At 40.5% G+C, this 21238-nt stretch overlaps 1 protein-coding gene across 1 annotated transcript in view; it reads right to left on the bottom strand.

Moving 5' to 3' along the window:
- The window catches only part of URB2 (URB2 ribosome biogenesis homolog), a 34729-nt gene that overhangs the window by 6305 nt on the left and 7186 nt on the right, over positions 1–21238 (bottom strand). Inside the window, exons 4-9 of the mRNA XM_037820804.1 lie at positions 17579–20909; positions 10399–10559; positions 8353–8463; positions 5934–6176; positions 3378–3465; positions 510–649 (exon numbers count right to left, since the gene is read on the bottom strand). Of these exons, the coding sequence (XP_037676732.1) occupies positions 510–649; positions 3378–3465; positions 5934–6176; positions 8353–8463; positions 10399–10559; positions 17579–20909 (4074 nt within the window). The remainder of the gene's footprint in view (positions 1–509; positions 650–3377; positions 3466–5933; positions 6177–8352; positions 8464–10398; positions 10560–17578; positions 20910–21238) is intronic.

Raw genomic sequence — 21238 nt, 5'->3', positions numbered from 1 at the left:
TACAGAACAGTGCCTGCCACCAAAAAGATGCTCAATACATATTTGCTGAAGGAGGAGAGACAATTAAATCACATGAATGGCAGATCCCGAGAGTAGAGATCCATGAACTCCTGCTGCTGAAAGGAACCCCAGAACCCTGAGATCTAGAACCTCTCTTTCTAGTCTCCATGAAGTCTGGTAAACAGATCTAGTAAACAGATCCAAGCTGCTTTATCACTCAAGAGAGAAACTAAAATAAGCCCCAAGATTTGCGCTGGGAGCAAGAAAGAAAGAATAACTACGGAGCACCTTCTATGTCCCAGGTGCTGCTGAGTCCTTTGCATGTCGTCTCACTCAGTCCTTACGGTAACCCTTCTGGGACGCTACTAAATAAGAAGCAAGCGTCCGCAGCAACAAAGAATTATCCAGCTCCAAATGTCGACAGTGCCACTGCGCCGAGGTTGAGCAGCCCTGCTACAAAGGACTATACGTGGAAATATTTAGGAGGAGACATTTAACCCAGAGTTTACCTTCTGCGCCTCCGTCACATACTGAGCCACCATAAAAGGGGAAAACACAGTAAACTCTTCAGCTTTTGTTGCGATGTGGCTGTACATCCTTTCAACCAGGCGGGCACATTCTAGGACCACTGTCAGATCATCCGTACTTCCTACAAAAACCAAAATAGATGCAAACTGATTAGTTCAAACACAGTGCAGTTTAACTCTTCGAACTTTATCCTATTAATGTAGATTATCTCAAGTCTTCCATGTATTTCCAAACTCTTTTAATGGCCTATTTTGCAGACAGAATAAGGGAGAAATGGTATGTCCAAATATTTATCTGTATAACTAAGGGAAGAACACAAAGTACTCAAGAATCCATGTTTTATTTTAAGGTTCTAACTAGAATAAAGATTTTTTAGAATGAAATTCAGAATTGCTATTGCGTTTTAAAAAGGGGATGCGCTCTACAAGGACGGCTTAAGACGAAAAAATGACTTACTGACATCATGCGATGAAAAAAAGAAAATAAGATGCCCTAATTATGTCTTTGCCTCCTTCAGGATCAGAAATTGTTTATATAGGGTTTTCCTTTATTGGGCAGAGGGATGTAAGACTTAACTTTCATTACTAGACAGCCTCCTGTCTTCCCAGCTTTATTTCTGACTCCCAGTTCTTCCCACCTTACAGTACCAGGACGATCTGGACCCTTTCTGGAAAACTTCCCAAGAATTCTAACAGCCTAAGGTTCTACCCCACATCCCCAGCCCTTCAGAGCAGAACCTGTGAGGATCTGAACGTGAGTGGGGAACCGAGTAAATTTCAGAGCACCTTCCTGGCTTTCACTCAATACAATATATCCATTTTTATAAAATTCTTAATGCAAACTAATCTGTAGTGACACAAAGCAGATCAGTGGTTGCCAGAAACTGGGGCCAGAAGGGGAGAATAGATTGCAAGGAAGCATGAGGATTCTTTTGGGGATGATGGTGGTGGTCATTGCATGCATATATTTAACTGTCAAAACTCATCCAGCTTGCAAAATGAGACGAAATAGTTTCAGTGGCTGAGAGATTCCAAATGGAGTCGAGAGGTCACTCTGGTGGACATTCTTATGCACTATATAGATAACACCTCTTAGGTTTTAATGTATTGGAATAGCTAGAAGTAAATACCTGAAACTACCAAACTCCAACCCAGCAGTCTGGACTCCTGAAGACAATTATATAATAATGTAGATTACAAGGGGTGACAGTGTGATTGTGAAGACCTTGTGGATCACACCCCCTTTATCTAGTGTATGGATGAGTAGAAAAATGGGGATAAAAACTAAAGGACAAATGGGGTGGGATGGGGGGATGATTTGGGCGTTCTTTTTTCACTTTTATTTTTATTCTTGTTCTGGTTCTTTCTGATATACGGAAAATGTTCAGAGATAGACTGTGGTGATGAATGCATAACTATGTTATCATACTGTGGACAGCTGATTGTATACCATGGATGATTGTATGGTGTGTGAATGTATCTCAATAAAACTGAATTTAATAAAAAAACAAACAAACAAACAAACAACTCATCCAGCTATTTATTTTAACTGGATGCAGTTTATTATACATAAATCATACCTCAACAAAGTTGATTGATTTTAAAAATAGACAATGCCTTTTTGAAGACCCAGCTAAGCATAGCTTGGAATGGGGGCTGTCCTCACACTGCCATCTCCCCATCTCCTGTCCAGGCAAACAGCACATTCAGAATGACAATTCCTTCATGCTAAGCTCAGATGTGATCTTAGAGGCTGTGACACAGTCCTGCAGGCAGCGACTACCACCTGACTGAGGTTGATGTGTGAAATGAAACTTATTTGTCAAATATATTCACAATATTAAGTTGATGCATTCTCTGGACCAGGCATGGAAGAAAGTGACTTACCTAAGTGTGTGACTGACTGGTCCCCAAAACAAACAGAAGTCATCTGAATTGAATCAGACTCCAGTATTAGTGATGCCTTTCCTCTTTTCTCAGTTAAGTAGCTATCACTTAATGCTACAAGTCTGAACCTATTAAGCTCAGGTTGGATGGGGAGAAGTTGAGTCCTACTAATATGCTTGTAGTCAATCAGAAAGTACTGCCACAAAGTTTTCCATGACTCCCTCAAAATTGAACTGCAAACCCCTCCTTTGTGGTTCCAGACATCCCATTGGATAGTCTATTCTCGAGCTTAGCACATTACATGGGACTGTCACATACTAGGCAAATTCAAAATAGAGCAATACAAAAATATAAAGTCTTACTTTATGCATAAATTTTTTTGATAAACAAGAATCTCTCAAAATTTTAAAATTCAGCAAGAATCAAAACACCTCAAAGCTGAAGAATGAATTTTGTAAATGTAATTTATGCTATTGCCATATGGCAGTTTTTATTTTGCTGGTTAACAAAAGTGACCTTGCCAAGATTAATTTTTAATTGTGAGCTTCAGGAACCCATCCCTTTGATAAAATTTTTATAAAATAACTAATAAGCTCTATAACTGCCTCTTCCTTTTTTTAAATCTCCTTAGAAACCTGAGTTTGTAGTCATTTTTACATCCCCCCCCAAGAGAGGAAGTGCTCAATATTAAATCCTGAATCTACATCTCCCAACTCCCCAACGCCGAAAAAGAACTAATTCAATTAGGAGATGCCAGATGCAATCACTGTTTTTGGATATAATGAAAAATGACAGTTTGAAATTAAAAAAAAAAATTTATTTTGAGTATTCATTTTATGAGCTGAGCATTTTCCTTATTTAGACTCAAGTGGATAGTTTTATTTTCAGCCACATATATGGCCAGAGACATCCCATGACAGATACATTTGAAACACTGTATCTGATACTGTTACTCTGAATTACCTTTGTCTTTCTGTCGCCCTTCATGCATAACTGAAAACACCAGTCTATTAAAAGAGTTCAAGAAAGAAGGGATGGCTCTCAGCATTATCTGTAATGATAGAGAAAAGAATATAAAAATATGTAAATACTTGTTTATTTTAAATTCTTCTATTTTAAAGGAGCTCATACTTGTTTCTTCCTTGCCCTTGTCTATCAGAAAGCTCAAAACAGTTGTGAGTACCCCATTGTAGCAACTTCTTTTCACCTAGACTTTCTGGTGTAATTGCTCATTCACCCTTGTTTTGTGACTTTTTACCCGTTTTCATGGTTTGGGGCAGGGCTTCCACACTGCATTAACCTAATGGGACAATCTGGTTGAGAATCTGCTGACTCTTGTTCCTTTTACAATAAACTGTTGCTAACCCATTCTGGAAATAGGTAGAAATAAACAATAAAAGGAAAAACAAAAATAGCCAATTTATTCAACTATAATTGTGACCTGGATAAAAGGTTACATAAAGCAAGCTACTTAAAATGGGAACCAACACATCAGTTAATAGTAATAAAAAGATCTGATGGAGACTTTCTCTTAAAAAAAATAAGATTAAAAATATAAAACAGGTCTCTTTTTGTACTTGACCACTCTTAGGTCGTGAATACAACTACACACTTATTCTATAGTGGCATATTTGGTAGCTATTAAGCTGCATGTGGCTACTTAAATTTAAATTAATTAACATTAAATAAAATTAAAAAGTCAGTTCTTTAGTCACACTAGCCACATTTCCAGAGCTCAAGACACATGTATAGGACAATGCAGGTGTAGAACATGTGGATCAGAAATTTGCAGAAGTTCTATCGACTGGCACTGTTCTAATTCTGACAATGAACAGAGTAAATCAAATGTTGGGATTATTTTCTTTGGTATAATTTATCCAAATATCTTGAGAGTGCAATACCATATTCCTTCACATCACATTAGACTTCTGTAGCATGTCCAGAAAGAGGTCATTTTTGCAGAAATCTTACAGAGCTTCATCAAATTTCCCAAAGGCTTCTCTTAATCCTTGACTATCATGTTGATTAAAAGCACAAAAATCTGGGCCAGACTATCTGGGTTCAAATCCCGGCCATTTATGCAATCTCGGACAAATCACCTGTTCTCTCTGTACGTGCTGTCGTGAGGATTAAATAAGTTAAAGCATGCAAAGTTACTACTGCTGATCTTTCATCTGAGGTATTCTGGCTGTGCTGACTTCCTGCTCTACCCACTCTGGGTTTAGCTAAGCAGTCTCTAACCTGGTGTTTATATCAATCCAGAGGTACTATGAGCATCATCGACACTGTGATCACACATCAGCATGGATCCCACTTTCCCCATGTAACCCCACATACAATATTTAAGTGTGAACTACTATTATTAGTCACATCGTTCAATTTTGCAATACCATACCACTATTCTTGTCAATTTTCTCCTTTCATCAAATGATCTGATTCCACAAGATGGTGACTTACTAATGGTTTTGAAGAAGAGTCAAGCACTTTCTAATATTACTTGCATCAGCTTCATGAAATCCTGCATCTTTTGCAAGATCTGCAACTTCTGTTTGCAGATTGATTTGCATCATATTTATATTGTACAGTCACATTGAATCAATTGGCAGAGAGATTCAATAACAAATGCTGACAAGAGGGGCAGGGCCAAAGGTAACTGTTAACTAGGGGAGATCTTGGAGTGAGGCCCAGTTTTCTAAGTGCTTAGTTTGTTAGAGTATATTTTTTAAAAAACTGCACTGCTCGCAGGTTTCTACCCTTAGATGATTAAAGCACTTAAAAATATTTGAATGCACATGTGTATACATGTGTATATCCTATTTATGAGTTCATGTGACTCATCAGTCACATATTTAGCTATGGCATGATGAAAAGATCACTGATCACAGGAATCAACAGTCTTGAGTCTAAGATTAGACTCAGCTAGTTGACACTGTCTGAATCATCCAGCCTTTCTGAGCCTCCCCTTTCTTTATCGATAAAATGGGATTCCCATACTTCACATACTTCACAAATTTGCTGTAGTGGTGAAACGAGACACCTAGCATATGTTCAATAGATTAGATGAAGTAGAACTTTTCTATGTGCTACTTATCACATGTCTCAGTTTAATCTTAAAGGCAGCATACTTTAAAACTGGAACCCAGGATGCCTCACTCCCTGTACCCATTTGAACTATTAACCCAACAGCTAATGTAAGCAAGGCAGTGACCCATTAAATATGTGACCTCTAAAACCAGAATAACTTCTAATGAGCTTCTTTAAACAACTGGTACACAAACACTGTTCAGTGTGTCAGATCCAACAAAGATGAATTCACCCAAACAAATAACATGAATACCAAGTAATATCGTGCTTAAAAAATCACTCTAACACTGGAAGTTACTGAAACCAAATATTTGCTTAGCAAATCATTATTTTTATTATCTTGTGACAGTAATGCTTTATTGCCACTTTTTTTGAAGGCTGAAAACTGCCCTATAAGAAAAGAAACAGCTGCATGATGCACTTGTACTTTCTCACCTTAGGGTGACACTGCAGGATTGAAAAGAGTACACTGTGTATCCTCGGGAAGATGCTTCCATACTCTGAGGGCTTCAGATGATCCAAAGGGACTGTCAAAAGAATGCTGAAGGCCAGACTGACATGGTGGGGGTTGTGAATGATCTCCTCCCCCCGCCGCAGCAGAGAAGCCAGGACATCTAAAATAGGCCCCACAATGGTGAGGAGCAAAGACTGCTCTTGACAAGCCTCTCGGTTTTGCAGCTACAAAGACAAGAAGGGAAAAAAGGGGGAAAGGAAAGATGATTCTACAAAGAAGCAAAGCAAAAACAGAAACTGAGTACTGAGATAAAACTGTCCAGGCTCCAAAATGAATTGATGTAGGTCAACAGGCAGTTTGAACAGACAAGGAAGCCAGAGTTCAATCTTCAAGGGCTACAATTTTTGTTGGAGTCATCTACCATGAAGAGAGGTAATTTCTTATAAAGGAGTTGATTCATCCAACTTCTCAGAGCATTAAGACTATACACGATTTTGTCTTATTGCATATCGAATACACATAACAATATTTTCTGCCCCTAAAAATTACTAGTTCTAAATGTTTATACTTAAACTCCATTTGTTAAATTTCTTAAAAATCAGCCCTAGTTAAAGACTTTCTTTCAATTATTGTTCTAGAAAATAATGACAACAGACTCAAGATGCAGGACAGCTCAAGTCTTACCTACGAAACCTTAGAGAGCTCAACAGTGACTCTCTCCTACTCAGATACTAATGAACACCTCTGGTGAGGTCTTTTGGGGTCCAGAAGCTTCACCTTGTCTCTTACAATGCTGACCTTTTTTCCTGGATATCCTGGTTGTGCTGACTTCCTGTTCTACCCTCTAGGTTTACTTAAGCAGTTTCTAGCCTGGCATTTATAGCAATCCAGACCTACCATGAACATCACCATACTGTGATCACACATCAGCACAGCTTCCACTTTCCCCCATGCAGCCCCATATGCTTTTCTTTCTGATGCTCATTACACACACTAGGTAAAGACAATACACTTTATCTACCAATTCATCTACCAATTCATTGACCCACGAAAATGACAAAGCAACAAAACAGAAAAACAGTAGAGAATATTAAGTTTATTGTTCAGGATTTTTTGCCCTAAGAATATGTTAGCCTGGGGCAATTCTCTCAAACAGCAAACGCCAGAATTAGAACTGATACTGACGGTAAAATAGACATTGCTCTTTAGAACCCAAGTGTAAGAAGACTTATTTCATAATCTTTGGAGGGAAAAACAAAACAAAACAAAACAAAAAACTGACACATTCCTAATCTGAAGAAGGTTTTTGTTCTAGTGAAACAAAATGTTGTTCATGGCTACCGTGTATATTTACAAGGTGCCAAAATTTGACATGAGTAAGATAACAATAACCTTCTATCTGCAACATTACTATCCCCCATTCTACAAAGCATTTTTTCCTCACTGTATCATAGTCCTTGCACAAATGAATGGATGCACTAAACTGACCACATTTTGGGAAGAGAAAGAAAGCCCCAGAATTCCTTCTCATCTTTTCTAATAACAAGCTGCCACAGTAGCCTCATCTTTACACAGTCTTCCCTTTATTATTCGTTCTCTAACACATCCAAATGCTCCTAAATTCTCCTTTATATCAACTCCACACCACAGTTTCCACTGACAACACCAAGTGTGTTCAAAGAGACAAAAGCAATAGAGCACACAAAATCAGCCATTTTTGAAATGAAACAAGCTTCAGTGGCAGAGAGATTCCAAAAGGAGCCGAGAGGTCACTCTGGTGGGCACTCTTACGCACAATACAGATAACCCATTTTAGGTTCTAATGAATTGGAATAGCTAGCAGTAAATGGCTTAAACTATCAAATTACAACCCAGAACCCTTGAATCTTAAAGACGATTGTATAAAAATGTAGCTTCTGAGGGGTGACAATGTGATTGGTAAAGCCATGTGGATCACACTCCCCTTTGTTCACTGTATGGATGGATGAGTAGAAAAACGGGAGCAAAAAAAGCACTCAGTGTTCTTTTTTACTTTAATTGTTCTTTTTCACTTTAATTTTTATTCTTATTATTTTTGCGTGTGTGGTAATGAAAATGTTCAAAAATTAGTTTTGGTGATGAATGCACAACTATATGGTGGTACTGTGAACAACTGATTGTACACTTTGTATGACTGCATAGTATATGAAGATATCTCAATAAAATTGAATTATTTTTTAAAAATCAGCCATTTTTCTTTCTTCCTTTAGTCATCTTCAAGAAGCAACCTCTAGGAATGCAGTGTGTATGCAATCAGAGAACTGTAAAACCAACATTTTGATTTTTGTCCCGATAGGAAAAGACTGCTAGAAAGAGAGGGGGGTGATGCAGATGGAGTGCGCAACTCCAGAGGATACTTACAGTTAGAGCTGTGATGATCTGGGGGCACGCAAGCCAGAACAAAGTTGCTTTCTCACCATTTAATGGGCAGTTCAGTAGCAACTTGATCAATGTAATAGCTGACAAAACAGCCTAAGGCAAAATGGAAAAAACTTACCAGAAGTAACCAATTCTCTCTTAAGAAGAACTGTATCTTTACAAGAAGCCTGCTTATTGTTATTAAATTGATATATAAAACCTGTTAGGCTCTTGATGTCAGGGGACATGAATAAGGTCTGGTTTCTCTTAAATACTGTTTATATCACCAAGCAGACAAAATAAGTGAAGATAAACAGAACCATGGCAAAAGAAGGGTCTCTTTAATAATGTCTCACTAAACCAAACACTTACATGTACAAGAATACTGAAATAAATGAAAAGGCACAAATCATACAGTGATCTAATTAATAAAGAACCCATCTTATTAAGATACTGGCAAAAAAGAGACTGGCAACTAGCTATAACTTAACTGTGTAAAAATATATACATATGCTATCCACATGTCCAAAGATACATATGGACAGAAGGAGAGGCTAGAAGGAACCATGGAAAAAGTAAAGCAATTGGATTAGGTGCTGTGATTATAGATGACTTTTTTTTAAACTGTGAGAACATGTGGGAAGGTGACTAACTTGATTGAGCACCTCTTATACCTGACCCTATGCTGGGTGTTTTATGCTATCAACTCCAGCTTCCCGCCAGACTTTGTGCATACACTGCAACCTGGCCACAATTCTAGCCTCTGCCCTCTGCTCTTCCTTTCCTTCGCCAACTCCCTCTGAATATGCACACTTACTGACTCCTAAATCCCCATCTCCAGACCCAACTTCTCACCCAAGCGCCAGGCTCACTTTTTTTATCCACCTGCAGGACATATCTACCCACCGGGACTCTGCACCATCTGGTGCTTCCTTTCCCCGTCAATCTTCTCACACTCACACATCCTCACTTGTCACACTGACATGCTCACTGTGTGAGCACAGACCACTTCCTCCACTTACCTCCTTGCCTTCATAAGTGCTACTCGCTATAGCAATGTCCTCTCCTCTCTATAGCAACTAGCAATACTTCCACCCAAATCCTCTCCATTCTGCAACACTTAGCTCAAGTCTTTCCTCTTCGATGACGTCTTCTCTGACTATCTGTCTGGTCTGAATACACATAAGTGTTTAGATTTAGTTTTCTTTGGCTTGTTAAAGAGAAGCCCCAGAGTCTTAAGACCTCAAAGTTGTAGCCCTCTTGTGCTGCAGACACATACAACAAATAATTCCAGAGATGTGCAAGTAGCTTGGGAGGAAGTGTGGGCAGAAGGACTGACACAGCAGACCCCCAGGGCCCTCATGCTTTTATAAAGCAGAAGGTAGGAAAACCCTGGAACCAGAAGACCTTGGCTCTAATGATGGCCCTGCCACTCATTAGCCCTGTGGCCTTCAACGTGTTCCTCAATCTCTCTGGACATCCACTTTCTTGTCTGAAAAGTGGGGTAATATCTGATCAGCCCACTTCATGGGACTGTTTAGAGGATCAAATTACAGTATGTGAAAAACATGTAGAGGCACTATTGTAAAGCCAAATGCAAATACAGGGCTTTATTAGTAACTCCCTTATAATCTAAGGTGCAAAGGATTGAAGGGCAACTTGTTAACCTAAATGATTCTCGGGGCCAAGATTCAAGCAGTTTGACAAAGTAAAGCGAAATTTTTCAAAAAGTGTGATGGAAGAAGTTTTAAGTAAAAGATGAATAGAATTTAACATTTTTATGTATTAATTATGAGCAGGTAATACCTAGTATTTCATGAAACAGAGCATACATTTGTAATTTGAAAAAGGTTCTCCTTCAAAAGATAAGGAAGGTCTCTACAGAGTTCCACAGATCCTTCCCTTCCACAAACTCCTTCTTTACCTAGTCTATATGTTTGATTTTTTTGTTTGTTTAGTTTTAAGGGTGACATCATCTCAAATAAGTTTCTCCATTTGAGCCAACATCATTTAAATGCCTGCCTTTCAGGAGAGAAACAAACTACCCACCTGCAGATCTGCTGTCCATATGTTCCTGACTTCTAATCCTTGAAGAATATACTGCATCACCATCCTAAAGTCCTCTGTTGACCCAACCTCTAACATTTGGGTTAATAGGGTTCCCAAATGAGGTTCAATATCCTGAATTACCTGAACAGGAATGTCAGGATCTAGATGGATAAGAAAGCAAAACCATTAAGATGTGACAGACAAAGGGAACAGGTTAGATAACCTGTAATGCAGCCATATGATGAAAAAGTGTGCAGTCATTAAAAATCACGATGTTTGAGGTATGGAAAATACTCATAAGTACTGAGTGAAAAAAGCAGGATACACAATATCTACACCATGATCCTAATTTTACAAACACAAACAGTTGCATTTATATGTATATATGCACAAAAGAAAAAAAGACTGAAAGATCAAACATTTACCAGTCATTAACTTTAGACCATGGACTATAGGTGAATGCTTTCTCTTCATACATTTCTTTTTCTATTCTTCTTGTATTTTTAAAATAAAATCAGGAGACATGCAGTATATATCTAAAAGACTTGAAAACAGGGACTCAAACAGGTATTTGTACACCAATATTCATAGCAGCATTATTCACAATAGCTAAAAGGTGGAAGCAACCCAAATGTCCACAACAGATGAGTGGATAAACAAAATATGGTCTATACACACAATGGAATATTATTTAGCCATAAAAAGGAATGGAGCTCTGCATGGTGAGGGCACTAGGATCCTGATCATCCTTGTCCCGGCTCGTGAGGCAGAGGTAGCATACTAGAAGAGGCAAGCCAAGAAGCTGCTCCCCTCCACCCAGTGTTCAAGCAGGAGGAGGGGTATACGGCTCAGAGAGAAGTCTGCTATTGTCTCCACTCCCACCCTCCAGAGGCCTGGCCCAGGGATTTGACTGGAGGGAGAAGCAGGCCATAAAAACAGACAAGTCCTATCTCTTCCCAAAGGGACTGACTTGATTTGCAATGGAGCTTGAAGAGGTTAAAGCCTAAATAAGAGGTTGTGGTAAAAGGCAACTGGGAAGAGACTCAAGACACAGGATAAACTGTAGGCCCACTAATTTGCAGGAGGGGACCCAGAATAACATGGCTGGGACAAACATCAAACACCAATCCCTGAAACTATTCCTCCAAAGGAGTCATAATGTGATTGGATTAGCTGGTGGAGCACTTAATACCCCAATGTACTGTCGAGCAATCGGCTGCAATTAGTGAAACTTAACAGCTGGGTGTGGTCAGGGGAAAAAGTGGAGGAGAACCCAACAGTACCACTGTCATCCCAGGGTGACTGTGGGCATCCCTACATCTGCTCATCCCTGAGGAGCCACATCAGAGACTTCACCCTTGTGGGGAGGGGAGCCCCTGGGGGACAGACCTCACCAAAATAACCCAGGCAGTCACTAAACATACAAACAAGCAAATAACAACAAATCCCCAGAGGAGGGAGGACAAGTTCCCTGAGTTGTTACAAGACACTCTCCAAAATGTCCAGTTTCCAACAAAAAATTACAAGAAAACAGGAAAGAATGACCCATATATTGGGGGAAAAAGCAGGCAACAGAAACTGCCTATGAGTGACCAGACATTGGATTTACCAGAAAAAAAGATGTCAAAATAGCGATTATAAACATGTTCACAGAACTAAAGGAAAGCTTGGTTAAACAAGTAAAGGAGGGAATGATGACAATATTGCATCAACCAGAGAATATCAATAAAGGATAGCAATTATAAGAAAGAACCAAGTGGAAATTCTGGAGTTGAAAAGTGCAATTAACTGAAAAAAAAAATTCACTAGGGTGCCCACAAGTAGATTTGAACTGGTAAAGAAAGAATAAACAAAATTAAAGATGAATAGATGGCAATTATAAGTTCAAGAAGAGAGAGGAAAAAAGACTGAAGAAAACTGAAGAGGGCCAGAGGGCCTCAGAGAAAAGTGGGACACCATTAAATGCACCATCATATGCATACTGGAAGTACCAAAAGGAGAGGAGAGAAAGACAAAGGAAAAAAAAAAAAATGTTTAAAGAAATAATGGCTGAAAACATCCCAAACTGTTTGAAAAACAATAGCCTACACAACCAGGAAGCTCAACAAACAAAGCAAAGAAAGCTGCAAACAGACCGACACATCATAGTAAAAATGCTGAAAGTAAAAGACAAGGAGAAAATCTCCAAAGCAAGAGAAAAACAACTCATTACTTACAGAGAAATACCAGTAAGATTAAGGGCTGACTTCTAAGGAGAAACAATGGAGAGTAAGAAACAGTGGGATAACATATTTCAAGCACTCAAAAATAAAAACTGTCAACCAAAAAGGCTATATCCAACAAAGCTATATTTCAAAAATGAAGGTGAAATAGACATTCCCAGATACACAAACACTGAGTTAATTTGTTGTTAGCATACCTGCCTTATGAGAAATACCGAAAGAAGTTCTTAAGACTGAAAGCCTGATGGCAATTTGAATCCACAGAAAAAAAAAAAAAAAAAAGGTAAAGGTAATTATGCAATTATAAAAGTCAGTTTAAAAGCATATTTTTTTCTCCTTTCTTCTCTGAACTGATTTAAAAAGCAATTGTATAAAATAAATAATATGGCTGGAAGCAAAGTAGTTATTTTAGGTTATCTGTTTTTCTTATTCCTTTGTTTTGTTTTGTTTGAAATGTTTGTTTTTTAATTTTTCAATGAAGTTAAAAAAATTTTAAATAAATAAATAATATGTATATAATACATTATTGAGCCTATAACATATAGAAATGTAACACATATAACATATTTTTGCTAATAACTGCACAAAGGAGATAGGTGGAAGCAAAAGCTAAGGAAATGACTACAGATGATAAAGAAATAATTATAACACTGCATTGCTGGGTTTGTAACATTAATAAATGCATTATGCATAACAACTCCACAAAAGGGATAAAAGGGTATAATGAAACCTTTTTATAATGAAATATACATAGGAGTAATATTTCTGTATCTCAGTAGAATTAAGATAGCATAACTTTGTAGCTAACTCTGATAAGTTAAGATGTATACAGTAAACACTAAAAAGTAACTCAAAAAAGGATACAGAGCTCCCTGCAGTGTTTATTACAAGGAAGGGTCTCAGCATTCGTTCTCCCCCCACCATTCCCATGTGCCCTCTCTGTCCTTCAAAGGTATGGCTCCCTAAGGCTTTACCTATATGCGGTCTCTCAACCCAGACCCATGTCACTCCTTCACTTTATAGTATCTCATCACCCTCCACCTCCTCCAGATGACAATCTCATCATTGTGTGAATGTCAGTTTGCTCAATGAGAGTGGTCAAAAACCAAACTTCACTCATCTCCAGAGTAGGGTATAGTTCTACATACATAAGAAGCATTTCAAAATTAGTCTGTTCTACTGTCCAAAAGCATTGTTTATAAAACCTTATTTTTATAAGCTGAAATCTACCTCTGTTACCTCCTAGGACTCAGAGATAATAACTGCTGGTTCATTTGTGGGGCCGCCCATCACTTATCAGAAGCAGCCGTAACACTCCCTCTCCCTGCCCAAAGCCCTCGGCCATTCCTCACTTGGCCCTTTTTTCCACACCATCTCATCATTCTAGTCACTCTTCTCTAGAGGGAGTCTAACTGGATCCAAAAACAAAGCTCTGACCCCACGCTCACCATGAGACCTTTAACAAGAGTCAGAATCAGCACAAAGCCTAGGAACCACACAGATAAGGTTTAAAAGCAACCCCAACTTGCAAGGGCTAGTGAGGGAGAGAGTGTGTAGGGCAGGGGTACGCAGGGAGGGGGTTACTGTCCTCTACTTATAAAAAGATCAGAGGAGCCAGAGCTTCAGACTGCCAGTTGCCACTTCTTAGAACATTCATTTAGAGCTCTGTAATTACTCTCATGATTAAATTTTAGGCTCCATTTAGAAGGCGAACACCATTTCCTAAAAGAGTCGCTGATAGAATAAGATCAAGAATAACATGACACCAAAGCCTTTTAAACTAGCCCAAATCAAGCCAGGGAGACAGGTTATAGAGAGGCAGACAATGGCAGTGCTATTCAGGCCACAACACTTAAATTCTGGCTTTGGCTCAGGCAGACCAGGTGGCTTTACTTTTTAGAAGGCCACACTTAACTCTTGCGTATCCAAAGCAGCGTGTGGTCCCTCAGTAAAGAAATTAGAACACGTGGGCCAATTCATCATAGCTTATCCACTGGGAAACAGAAATGTCATATATTCTGGGGGTCTTGGCTAATAAACTTCCCAAACATCCCTCAAAAGACTACCCTAACTCTAACCCCAAACCCTCAGTCTTTTAAATAGTTAAGGAAGAAACCTGACCTGCTAACCTTTAACCTAGGGGACTGGAGAGATCAAATCTTTATACCTGAAGACAGTAACTTTCTAAAAACTAGGCTGTGATAAAGATCTTGGTTAGGTGGACCTGGAAGGGGAACACCTGACTAAAACACTGCAGATGAAATCACAGGCTGAGCTTCTGCAAAACAGTGTCCCTTCTGCCCAATCAACACCTACCAAGCACCTCCAGCTTGCCAGTTTCCATACCAAGAGCCAGGGCCACTGAAACGAACAAGGCACAGCTCCTTCCCTCAAGGAAATTTATGAGGTTCCTTATAAATTAATCATTTGCACTTCTAAATAACTGGCAGATTTTACATCTTTTTTAAGTCAACTTATGGCACTAAAAATCTGATACAGAGGAGCCTACTAATATTGTTCCCTCACTACCCATGATATTTTAAAAATAAGGCTATTTTATCTAAGATTAATAATGTGGGGCCAGAAAAAGTTAGAGGCTAAAAAAGGATACAGTAGATTTCAAAACTATAAACTTATACAGAACAATTTTCAAAATACTAATAAATGAAAAAAACAAGGTGCTAAACAAAACACATAGAATGCTCCATGAACAACTGATCGTGCACTGTGGATGAAAGTATGGTATGTGAATATAACTCTATAAAATTGTAGGAAAAAATATATATAGGAGTAAAAGTGTTGGAGAAAACATGGTGAGAGGGATGTACCTATCTACTGTTGATGAGCAGGTAGAATGCTGTAGCCTTTCTGAAGGTCAGTGTGGTGGTTCCACAAAAAATTAAGTATGTGGGGACCATAAGGTCCTGCAACCTCATTATGGGGTATGTCATTTGAAGAACTGAGAGCAGAGACATGAATGGACATTTGCAACCTGGTGTTCATGGAGGCAGCAATCATGATTTGCAATGGGTGGAGGTGACCTAAGGGTCCACAGACTGAGGAACAGAATGGTGAACTGTGGCGTATGCATACAATGGAATATTGAGCAACTACGAGGAGTGAACCTGTGAGACACACAATGAGATGAATGGATCCTGTACACAGTATTTGACTGAAGTACACCAGAAATAAAGACAGGCACTATAATGCCTCACCAATATGGACTAACTACAATGTGTAAACTCGAATTGAATGTTAGAACATAGCCTAACGTGGACTTGATTATTGTAATGGTCCCTAGACTGTAAGCTCTTACAGCAGTCAACTCTATTCCTGAATTGTAATGCCTATCTCTAAACTCTGGGATGCTGATCCCTTAGTGTATGACCTGATTGGTCTCTGGAACAATGTGTATCTCTGAGACACCTGAAACTCAGAGTTAGAGCTCGGCGGATATGAATGTCTGATCTGGTTAAGACTAGGGCAAACCGGCCAAAGGGTAAATGTCGAAACTGACTGTGTCTTAAAACTTCAACTTCCATGTGAGACCAAGGGAAGAGATGTGAATTTGGTGCAGGATCTATACTTTCTAAACAGTATAACTCCACAGTTGGTTTGTTCAAACACCACAATTGCATAGCACTTTGAATAGGAAGTGAGATACGGTGGGTTGGTATAGGTTAGAGTGAAATAGTGACACATTACCAAAGTAATTTGGACAGAGAATAAAAAATATATTTATAGTTCCCCCACCCCGAGGAGGTGGGGGAAGGTGTAAAGTGTTGGACTTCCTCACCTGGACTGGTGTTGATGTTGTCACAAACGCTGGGACTGGCGGTTTCATGTGCTGAGCCTTCTATCATGGCACTTGCCCCTGTGGGGCTCATTACTGCAAAGGAGAGGCTAAACTTGCATATAATTGTGCCTAAGAGTCTCCCCCTGAGTACCTCTTTGTTGCTCAGATGTGGCCCTCTCTCTCTCTAACTGAGCCACCTCGACAGATGAACTCACTGCCCTCCCCCCTACGTGGGACCCAACTCCCAGGAGTGTAAATCTCCCTGGCAACACAGGATATGACTCCCGGGGATGAATCTGGACCTGGCATCGTGGGACTGAGAATATCTTCTTGACCAAAAGGGAGATGCAAAATGGGATGAAATAGTTTCAGTGGTTGAGAGATTTCAAGTGGAGTCGAGAGGTCACTCTGGTGGACATTCTTATGCACTATATAGATAACACTTCTTAGGCTTTAATGTATTGGAATAGCTAGAAGTAAATACCTGAAACTACCAAACTCCAACCCAACAGTCTGGACTCCTGAAGATGACTGTATAATAATGTAGATTACAAGGGGTGACAGTGTGATTGTGAAGGCCTTGTGGATCACACTCCCTTTGTCTAGTGTGTGGATGGATGGGTAGAAAAGTGGGGACAAAAACCAAACGACAAATAGGGTGGGATGTGGGGGGATGGTTTGGGTGTTCTGTTTTTTACTTTTATTTTTTATTCTTATTCTGATTCTTTCTGATGTAAGGAAAATGTACAGAAATAGATTATGGTGATGAATGCATAACTATATGATCATACTGTGAACAGCTGATTGTATACCATGGATGACTGTACGGTATGTGAATATATTTCAATAAAACTAAATTAAAAAAAAGACAACACATAGAATGCTGCCATTTGTGTAAAAAGAGGAGGAAACAATTTAAAGCATAATTGCTTATATATACATAGAATGTCTGAACATTTCGGAAATGAATTCCTGCAAGCCAGTACTGGAAGGGAGATTTTTTCACTGTTTATCAATTTATACTTTTTGAAATCTATACCATGTGTTAACTTATTACCTGTTCCCAAGAAAGCGGGAGGAGTGGCAACTCACCAGGCAAGCCCCCAGGCTACCTTTTATCAAAAATTATAGTACAGAATTAACTCAAGAGAACATATCATACCTGCAAGAACTTTTCTCATAGAATGAAACAAGGAGCTAAAAACAGAATCCTTCTTTGGATGTAGTTCTGGGGCCAAAAAGAACAGAGCTAAAAACTGCAAGGCTGCCTGGAAAGATTGAATGTTTCCTGCTAGAGTTGGCAACTCAGACAATATTTGAGAATAAATACTCTGGTATAAGGCAGTATGGGAAAACAGCATTTTAGCTGTCATCTGGGAACTCTCTGCCCCTCTGTCCCTGGAGTGCTGGCTCATGTCTGCTTCCAAGAGGGTGGTGGCCGACGAGATGACGGTTGAGGGAAGGTACAGGCCCAGAGCCCCACGCTCCGAGCAGAGCCGGAGGACAGTCCCAGTCTGGAGAATGGCCTGCTGCAAAAGCTCAGGCAGCACATCTGTGGCCTCATGTTGCTGCTTCCGCTCTTTGACAAAAGGCCCCAGGACTTGGCACAACTTAGTCAAAGACACCAGAAGGAGCTGCCTGCCCAGAGAATTCTGACTTTCCAATCGTTTGCCTGAAGCTACCTCGGTGTGTGGCTTGCAGCTTGAGAGGAATGCAATGATTTTCCCAAAATTGAGCACCACGCTCAACTTTATCTGGATGAGCATCTGCAGTAGCTGTTCTAAGAATATACCTATCACTTGAAGGAATTCCAACCAAGACGGGTCATCCATCTCAAGAACTAATCTACTGCTGGTTTTAAACAGTGAGGTCAGTATGATTTCAAAAATATCACTAACATACATGATCTTGAGCACTGAGCGGGCACTCTTTCCCCTTTGCAGGTAACCAAGAAGCCGATAGGATTTCATCAAAAACTTGACTGACAGTGAGAAGGAACAAGAGCTTCCCAATTTGGTGATGGTCATAGACAGTAACAGAAGAAAGCAATGCACATGATAGGGAGCCAAGAGGCTGTCCAGTTGTAGAGTAGAAATAACTTCCAAAAGCTCCATGATGCTCTCTAACTGTTCTGCATCCAGCTCAATGGGGAAGTCACTCTCGACCAATGACAGTAAATTTGGAGCAACTTCTCCTCTTGGTTCTACACCCTCAGGTCCAACCTTTGCAAATCTGGTTTCCCAGTGAGCCACAACTGTGTGGTCCTTTTCAAAAAGCCAGGGTAGCTGCTGTCTGAGAAGATCCTTGTCACTCTGGGTACCAGAACACAGAATGCTGGCACATTTTGCATTTATGCACATTAAGAAAGCAGAATGAAGGGACTGCATTTCTGGAAAGAGAGGGCTGTGAAGGAGTGCCTTGGATATTTTTCCAAGTGTGATATATGGCTCTTCATCTGCAGAATCTTCTTGGGCTTTGCTCATTGGTAAACTCCTTAGCAAGACACTGGCTAGATAACTCACATCATCTGGACAAAAGTAGGATAATAAAATTGTGATATTTGACACAATCAGATGCCAGTGTGCTACGGGGTAAGTAAGAGCACTCATTGTGCCTACATGGCCATCCCAGCAAGCCACTGTCCTTCGAGTCAAGCTTTCTTTGCCAGAACGAAGAACGTAGGCAGCATCATACCTCAGAATTTGAAGGGCTTCTTCAGAATTGAAACCAGGGTGCATCAAAGTCCTTTTCATTTTCTGCAGATAGAGCTGTTCTAAGCAATACCTGCCAAGAGAGTCAAACTGAGCTGTAAGCTTTTCTATTTTCTTCCAATGTTTTGTTTCTACACCTGGGAGCAACGAAGGGAGGTCTGAGATCTCCAGAGCAACACCTGTAGGGGCTCCAGCTACTGAGTGATACTGGCTACAGTTTAAGCTGAGCATGGTGTCAACCTGGATCCATGTGCAAGAGAGCAAGAGTGCAGAGTCACAGACCTTCTGTAACCATAGCTTGAGCTCCGTGCCCTGGGGGTCCAGCACGAGGTCCAGCAGGGGCTGCACGAGCTCTCGGAGCATTCTCTCCATCGTGCTCTGCATCCGTCTGATAACAGGCAACGGGGTGTTGCTGTCCAAGCTCCTCATGTTGAACATGATGCAGTGTAGCAGCAAGCTCAGGGACAGTGACTTCAGGGCCATGTCTGTATCACTCCGCAAATGAGGCAAGACCACAGACTGGAACTTCTCCAGTATGAGGGACCATGTGTCCAAGATCTGATTGGGAGGCAACTCCAGGAGGCACTCACAGATCACCGTGGAAGGGCCTGAAGTCAGGACAGGCTGCCTTAGCTCCTCAGCAGCTGGCTGACAGATCACACCCAAAACTTCCTCAAACAACCGCGGCACTTGTCGGAGTTTGGCATAAGTCTGGAACAGGGTGTTAATAAGTCCCTCCTGGGCTTTTTTGGTTCGAAACTCTGTTACTTCTGCATCGATCCATGCTGAAGCTACAAGGTCATCCAGGTCTGGCTCCAAAATCAAATGGTTCAGAGAGATCAAAATCTTGAGACAGCGGAACCAAGCTGGCAGAGACGCCTGGGAGTGGTTAATCAGCAACTCAGCCAAACGGCGGTAAAAATGGAACTGAACCTCTCCATGCCGGATCCTGTCAGCAGCGATGTTGTAGATATTGTTGTTGACAACTAAGGTTAGAAGCTGTTCCACAACCAAAAGTTCTGTGGTCAAGTCTGACGTGGATGGGGCTTTCATCTGCTCCTCCTGCAGATGTGAAATCCTCAAGCAGCCAAACAGCTTGGGAAGCACATGGAAGCAGAGAAGTTGGTTCCCCTCCTTAAAGTAAGAATCTAGAAAGAGCTTATATAGCAAGGCCACTGAGTTGGCCACAACAGTTGCATGAAGGGATGGTTCACAGTAGCCAGTATCTACCAGCTTGGCAATCACGGTGCCAGCAGGAGTTAGAAGATTTTTCACAGCCCCCATCTTCATGTCGCCTTGCTGCTGTTCCAAGAGCTCTTCTTTGTAGGAAGAAAGCAGCTCAGGCTGAAAAGCTCCACCACGAAGAAGGGCCTCAATCTGAGTTCGAATGTCCCGGCTCAGGGTCTGCCGCAGCTGGCCCTGGTCAGCCTGTGTCCACGTGCCCACGGAGAGCAGGTGCCTCAGGACCAGGCAGGGCTGGAACAGGTGCCCAATCACTTCCCCAAATGCACGTTTTGGGTTGACTTGCTGCTTCTGGATCAAGAGGTAATGGCCGAGGGCCAGATGAATGACCTCAAATAACTGGGCCACCACAGCTCCTTCCGGCTGCCTACAGGCCAACCAGCAGAGCTGGCTGAGCAATGCCACCATCAGCTCCTGTTTGGCCGTGTAGATGACAGAAAGGGCGGGCATTGAGAGGATGCCCTGGCAGCAGCTCAGGATGGCACAGATGTTTCTTTGGGATCCCGCAAGAGAGAACTCAGCTATTCTTTCATTTATGATCTGAAGATTAAGGGAAAAAAGAAAGCTCATTACTGACCCTAAACCACACATACACAAAAAGAATACCACAGAATCAATGAACTTACTCCGTGACCTCATCTTGATGAGAAAGAAATGCCTAGATTATCACACCTAAATGATCTTGAAATTTACTTAGTACACCAAAGGATGGCAAAGTGCCCACTTTAATTCCCTTACAAATCAAATCTCCTGTCAACACATATACAGAAAAGGGGTCAATGCCTGTGCAAATTTGCTGTCTTTTTAAGGAGCTGGGTTTTCTAAGATTTAGACTCTAAAGATCATTTCTTCTTAGATCCTAAACCTAC

Source organism: Choloepus didactylus, chromosome 2, assembly GCF_015220235.1.
Source record: "Choloepus didactylus isolate mChoDid1 chromosome 2, mChoDid1.pri, whole genome shotgun sequence".
In the NCBI taxonomy this organism is placed as follows: domain Eukaryota; kingdom Metazoa; phylum Chordata; class Mammalia; order Pilosa; family Megalonychidae; genus Choloepus; species Choloepus didactylus.
This window is presented reverse-complemented; position numbering and strand designations above follow the sequence as displayed.